The following is a 6,620-nucleotide window of genomic DNA, read 5'->3' as shown; positions in this document are numbered from 1 at the left end:
AGAGCAGAGGTCACCACCGACAATAATTACCCTCGAGAAGCCAGACGTATGCTTTCCATTCACCAATAATCTACAAAGCATCTTAGGGTGAAATCCTGGCTCCTCTGAAGTCAATGGGAGCTTTGCCAACAACTTCACTGGAGCCAGGTTTTCATCTCAGATAATTTTAAAGCAACCCCCAGGCTTAAAGATAAAATAGCAGCATCCTGGGAGTGGGCGCAGGCAGGAGCGAGCTGAGGAGGCCAGACGGGGCTCTACCAGCTCTGCGCCTCTGAAAAGCCATCAGTATTAAAGACAGGATGCCTCCGCAGTCCAGTAGCTGTATCAGGATTGTCAGTAAAGGGGTAAAGTGGACAAGCGGGTAGGCACCAATATCTGTTAATCACTGCGACAACTGGGGTGCTCAGGTGAGCCGTGATGCCAGATCTGCCATAAAATCCAGCGGTGCTCACACTGGTTAATCTATCGCTCCCACCTCTACATCCTCCTCACTTCTGAGATATAGCCTATAAAGGGACTTAGGTTGTGTTATATCATACTGTATTTTTTTTCCTCCTCTTTACCCAGCATTTCTCACGCCGGCCTTGAAAGATGTCACCTGGTGGCACTTGTCCAAAATGACTTGACTACATACAATCATCGTACTCTTAATTTCAGTCACTAGGACCACCCAGACTTTGCAAGGTGCTGTGTCTCAGGCAATATTTTGTTTTTCAGGACTCATAACACCAAGTGTAGATGCTTACACAGCGATGGAGTGTGGCTAGTCTTATGCAGTGCAGTGGACAGCACATGGGGATGGTCAGCTGAGATGGCCACGGCAGGAGACAGCAAATCCACCAGCAGGACATGCCAGTGAGGACATCGCAAATTCAGCCCCAGACAGAGTTTCTTGGCCTTGAGCACTGAAGGTGGAATGGTGGCTGTGGACGACTGTTGTGCAATTTTGTTGACAGGCTGGTGTGAGGGAGACAATGAGGCCTTTCATCTGGCAGCGCCATGACTGGAGCCAACAGACCCCTAAAACACCTCCCCAGGAGAGTCCTCTCCACGCGGTAGAGGCTGCAACATGGAGAGCCGCAGCCCCCTTTTGAAGCCGTGCAATGAGGAACACAGGATCTGTGGGGCTCGGTAGAGGCAGGACATCAGACTATAAGCTACTATGGCTTACTGACTCCTCGCACGTCAGCTGAGCCACACTATCTGACTGTGTAGTGTCCTCCTCGTATCACAAACGCTGCATAAAACGTGTAAATTTAACCCTCTTTCGAAGAGCTTGGGCTCAGTGCATTTCCCTTGTCACTGGTGAGGAGCTAGGAGTGCGCAGGAGCTGAGTCTGACTTCATCATCGGAGGGGAGAGAAATGGAAAGTGTGCTGGGGGTGAAGGGGTGAGATGTGAGCTGTGAACTTCCACAAGGAAGGAGCTACCAAAGGAACACACCTCCCGTACCCCAGCACCACCATGACACCCACCTGCTGATTTACCTCCCTGCTGGGTGCTCTTAACCACATCCCAGGAGCAGCATCACTTTCAGGCTACTGATGGATCTCTGCCCCCCAGTGAGGCCTGGCTTCATTTTCCAGGAACTAGATGGTATCTGCTGGAGCAAGTGTTCACCCAGCCCGGAAAAGAGAACTTTTCCCTTTGTCTTTAAGTCCATCTCCCCTACAGGTTGTGATTCGGCCGTCTGGATGCATCGATGAAGTCATCGGCTGATTTAACAGTGTTTGTGGATTTAAATTGGCACGTACGGCGCACGCGTGCGCACGCTCTCTGCTCCTGTCGCCCCCAGCACAGCCACACAGGCACTATCGCGATACCCAAGTGCTGCTTTTATGCCGACTTTTTCAAGTGGGAAAGGTTTCGGTTTCTTGCTGCTACCCGCCTGTTGTTCATGGTAGCATTGCTCTGTCCCTCCCTGCCTTTGCACAACAGCTTAATGCAAAAAACTTCACGTCCCACGAGGAAACACGCACGAGTACAGGCCCATCTCATCTGGATTAAAGATGTCTTCGGGTTCAGTCTCTTTCACAAGGCGAGGGAGAACTTACATTACCCAGAGCTCGGTGGCAGATCCATGTGTGTGTTTTTCACCAGGCTGTCGCTTGGACTGTTTCACATTACGAGCCTTCAGTCTCGCTCTGGCTGTCGATTTGTACTATTAAGCTCTGAAATACAGAACTCCTGTCCTGAGTTTCCCCTTTCCTTCAGCAGCCAGGGTCCACTGACAGCCACCAGGTAGGGTTGGACTTTGGTAAACCTGGAGGACAGTTCTCCTGCCTCTTCGCTGCCTATGTCCCCAAACCTTCCTCCTGAACCACCCCGTGTCGTGCTCGATGCCGTGCCCGCCCGCCAGGATCACAGCAGTGGTGGCAGGAGGAGAGTCCAGGCCAAGCGATGACAGCTGAAGTACATCGTTTTCATCTTCTCAATATTTTGATTAGCCCAAGGAATGTTTGGGTTAAAAAAAAAAAAAAAAAAAGACTTTTTTTTAAAACCACGTGATGGTCCCACAGGCTGTTATGGCTTTATGTAATATTGAATAGCTCTGTCTGATTTGCCGCATAACCGAGAGCATCAGTGCAATATCAGGTATTTTATCAACGAGTGATTTCACAAGACGGAGGGGTTGTACTTTGCTGTAACACGCTCAGGGCAGCCTCATGGGAGGCCCTACCCTGCCCAATCATCTGTGCCGATCATTCCTACTGCAGTGCTAACATAGAACATGTTTGTGGCCTAAAACTCCTTAAATCTGAAGGCTTTGGTTTTGTGGCTTTTGGTTACATCTTTAACGATACTCCAGTGCAATTATTTTAACCATATTCCTGCCTGATGGTTAATAATTTACAGTGGTTATCACTGGCAGGGAAACCTAGCTGACTGGAAGGGTTCAAGACATCATTCCGACTCATCTGTGACCACGGCCTTCAGATGCACCAAGACCTGCAGGAAACCTCCCACGAGCTCCGACTCGCACCCCAAAATCTGCAGCTTCTCACATCGAGCACACCATAGGCAGAGGCTCCCACGATGCGCCTCAGTCCCTGCTGGCACCGCACGCTGGAAACGCATCTCACTTTTACGTTGCAGGAACCCTGCGGACATCAGTCTCAGACTGAAAACGTTTCGAATGGGGAACACTTTTTACCCAGTTTGCCCATTTAGTCATTTTGGTACCAATTCAGCCTCCATCTGTCACACACTCGCACAGGCCCTGATTGCTTGTATCCTCATTTTTACACATAACATTCCCAATCATAGAAGAATGACAAAAAAGATTCCAAAACTCCCATTTTTTGTTAGGTGACTTTATTCGTGTTTCAAGCTTATTTGAGCTATGTTCTTGTTACACCGAGCTGCATCTTCAGCACTCAGAAAGAGGTTCGGCTGCATCAGACTGGATGCAAATATATTGATTTACAGCAAGCAATAATCCAACCCTCATTTTCACGTATTGTCAAATTCACATTAAATTTGGAGGCCTCTCATCCAAGAGAGAAAGTTTTTTCCAATGTAGTTACGCAGTCAGCAACTAAGAGGAAGGGAAACAACAGCGAGGAGTGTAAAATCCCGGTGGCCTGAGGAGGATGCACAGCCCAGCTGAAGGTGACATGACACCGGGACAGCTCTGTCCCCACCGAGCAGCGCTGGAAGTCACTCTGCAAGGTGCAGCCGTGAGCGGGACTGCGTGCGGGTGGGCAGGGTGTCCCACGAAGCAGGGCTGGCAGAGGGGCAAGTGGCACAAGGAGGAGGGGAACAGGGCGAGGCGGGGGCGATGCTGGGCTGCAGGAGAAGCTGCGGAGAGGGAGAAGGGAAAAGGGGGGGAGCGGGGAGGGGGGGAGGACAGCAGGGGAGGGAGGCAGGGCAGTATAAAAGCAACCGACACGCACCTCTCCCGGCTCAGAGCGAGGGGGCGAGAAAGTTGGTTTGCACTCAGCAGCAGGAGCCAGGAGGAGAGCCGGCCGCTCGCAGACACGCACGCACGGTGGCAGGAGAGAGTACGGAGCTGCCCCTGCCAGCCCTAGGGCCACTGGAGGGAAGAGAGGAGAGATGGAGCCAGGTATCCAGCTCCGAGGGAGGGCAGGCAGCTGACGCTTTTGCAGCCCCTCGCCCTCCCCGTCCCCCCTCCCGCCAGTTCCCCACGGACAAGCCGGCGGGGCACAGAGGAGGAGGACGGGGGATCGGAGGGGGAGCAGCGATCTGTCCCTCATCGCCCACGGGGAGCTCGCTGGCAGCCGCCCCGCCGCGGGCCGGGAGCCGGCGGGGTCCGAGGGCGGTGGTGGCGGTTCGGCCCCGCTCCGTCACAGCCCCGCGGCGAGGGGACCGGACGGGACGGGACCCGGCGGGGCGGGCAGGCGGGGGCGACGCCTCGACGGGCGTCGTGCGGGGAGGGGGCAGCCGCGGGGCGGGCGAGGACACGGCGGCGGGGGGGGGGGAAGCTGGTCCAGGGGCCACCCCCATCCCCTCGCGAGGAGGCGATAGCCCCGAGCTCTCTCCTCCCCTCGGAGCGTCCCGGCTTCCCCGCCATGTGAGAGTCGTCCCCAGCCCCCCCGCCTCTCCCTCCCTCTTCCCTCCTCCCTCTCACTCGCACACACGCTCCCGGCTACCCCCCGGTCCTCGCCGCAGCTCCCCGTTGCCAGCCGCGCCGCGCTGCCATCCGCCGGCCCGCGGCTCCCCGAGGCGGCGGGGGCTCGGCCCGCCCGCTCCCTCCCTCCTTCCCTCCGACGGCCCACGGTGACTCTGGGTTGCAGGGCTGCCCGCAGAGACGCCGACGGCCCGCGGCCCCGTCGCGGCTACCTGCAGCCCCCCGCCGCAGCCGGGCAGCGCCGCGATTTTCGCCGCCGCCGCGGCGTCCCGCCCCGACGTGGCTCCGCCGTGGTGTGGCGGCCCCCGCTGCTGCTGCTGCTGCCGCCGCTGCCCCCCGCCCGCCGCCCGCCCCGCCGACGCCGAGAGCGGCGCGGTCCCCGCCGCCCGTCCTGCGGCTGCCGCTGCCGGCCCTGGGGCCGGGGCCGCTCCGGCGGCGGACCCGGCGGCGGCGGCCGCCGCGGCTCCTCCTCCTCCTCCGCCTCCTCCACGGCCGCCGCCGCCGCGGGGCCCTAAAGCCGCCCGGCTCAAGAGGATGGTGCGGCTGGCGGCCGAGCTGCTGCTGCTGCTGGGGCTGCTCCTGCTCACCTTGCACATCACCGTGCTGCGCGGCGGCGGCGAGCCCGCCGCCCCCCCGGGCGCCGGCAACCACAGCCAGCGGCAGGTGAGTGCCGCCCCGCCACCCCGCTTCCACACACGCACCCGGCCGGCGGTCGCCACCTGCCTCCCCCGAGGGCTGCGGGGCCACCGGGGCCGGCCGGGCTGACGGCGGCACCTGCCGCAGCCTCCCGCCCTCGGCACCAGCCGGTGCTGCTGCCAGCTCTTCACCCGCCCGAGGGCTTTCCTTGCGTGGTGCCTGGGGTGGCTTCTTCCCCCCCACCACTTGGATTTACGCTCTTCAGGGGACAGAGGTGAGAAAAGGCGGAGCCGCTCCCCGCGCCACGGTTTGACGCCGTGTCGGAGGTGTCGGGGCGGCTCCCACGCACGTTACTGGCGTGTTGCGGGCAGGTGGCAGCGGCCGACGGGCGTCTCACCTGGGGCACGCGTGGGATGGAGCAGGCCAGGCGGTGCTGGACGCGACCTGTCCCACCAACAGCCTCTCTTGCGAGGATGCAGCGTTCCCCAGGGGTAGAGGGGACCTGGTAGGTGTATGGTGTTGGGAAATATGGGAACAAAACGCATGGTTTTCCTTGGAAAGTGTCAAGAGACAGATATTCAGTCCTGAAATAGCTGAGAAAGAGGGTGATTGATGATTGTGACCATGAAGGGCAGGGCTTGTGGCCCAGCCAGTCTGTTCTGGTCTTCTCATCCTATGAAACCACCAGTGAATTATGTCCAGCAGAAGTAAAAGACTTTTTTGTTCTGTTTCCTTATTTTTGCAGGTAGTTCTTTTTTATTCGGTATCACATGTTGTCATTCATTTAAAACGGTTAGAGACAGTAATAAAAGCTGCAGAACCATCAAAATGCCCAAGCAAAGCTTGTAAATCTGGTCGGTAGCATGTGCCGTAGTCAACTCCTTTTCCCTTTATCCAAGTGGGAAAGAAAAATCAACTGCCAAATCGTGCAAAGAACTAGCAGAAATTGTATAATTGTTATCACCATAAATTTGCGTAAACCCCTTTATGATCTCAGAATTGTAGTACCAACAGAGCACATTTCTATAAAGCACGAGGAAAAATAAGGAGAGCGCAGGCTGTGACGATCACTCCGTTTGCATTGGATCCCCACCAGCTGGTGGTCCACAAAGTGAAACCACCAACTACGGGAGAGAACCCAGATCTGCAGACTCAACATCCCAGTCACAAACTGGAATCGGGTCCTCTGAACTCCGAAAACCTCCTGTAGAACTTGGGGGGGATCCTGCTTCGGAGTGCTCAGCTGCACACTTTGGGTAAGGCCCTGTGACGCTGTCTCTCTTTGAGCTGCAGTTTTATCACCAGCTCGACATTCCAAGCTGGTTTTTTAAATATCTTCAAGATTTCTGGTAATAATGTTTTATAAATGATGCTTTCTTTCCTCATGGGCACTT

At 56.7% G+C, this 6,620-nt stretch overlaps 1 protein-coding gene and 1 long non-coding RNA gene across 2 annotated transcripts in view; one reads left to right on the top strand and one right to left on the bottom strand.

Moving 5' to 3' along the window:
* Window positions 1-3,312: 3,312 nt before the first annotated feature.
* Window positions 3,313-4,891, bottom strand: LOC135987155 (uncharacterized). Its single transcript, XR_010605970.1, has 3 exons — window positions 4,803-4,891; window positions 3,896-4,035; window positions 3,313-3,664 (listed from the first exon to the last, which is right to left on the bottom strand). It is a non-coding gene; the product is annotated as an uncharacterized LOC135987155 (long non-coding RNA).
* A 233-nt stretch (window positions 4,892-5,124) lies between these two features.
* ISM1 (isthmin 1) overlaps window positions 5,125-6,620 on the top strand; it is a 37,910-nt gene continuing 36,414 nt past the window's right edge. Inside the window, exon 1 of the mRNA XM_065631877.1 lies at window positions 5,125-5,253. Coding sequence (XP_065487949.1) covers window positions 5,125-5,253 — 129 coding nt within the window. The remainder of the gene's footprint in view (window positions 5,254-6,620) is intronic.

The sequence above is a fragment of the Caloenas nicobarica genome, chromosome 3 (assembly GCF_036013445.1).
Source record: "Caloenas nicobarica isolate bCalNic1 chromosome 3, bCalNic1.hap1, whole genome shotgun sequence".
Classification (NCBI taxonomy): Eukaryota; Metazoa; Chordata; class Aves; order Columbiformes; family Columbidae; genus Caloenas; species Caloenas nicobarica.
Note: the sequence above shows the minus strand (reverse complement) of the source record. Positions and strands in the feature narration are given on the sequence as shown.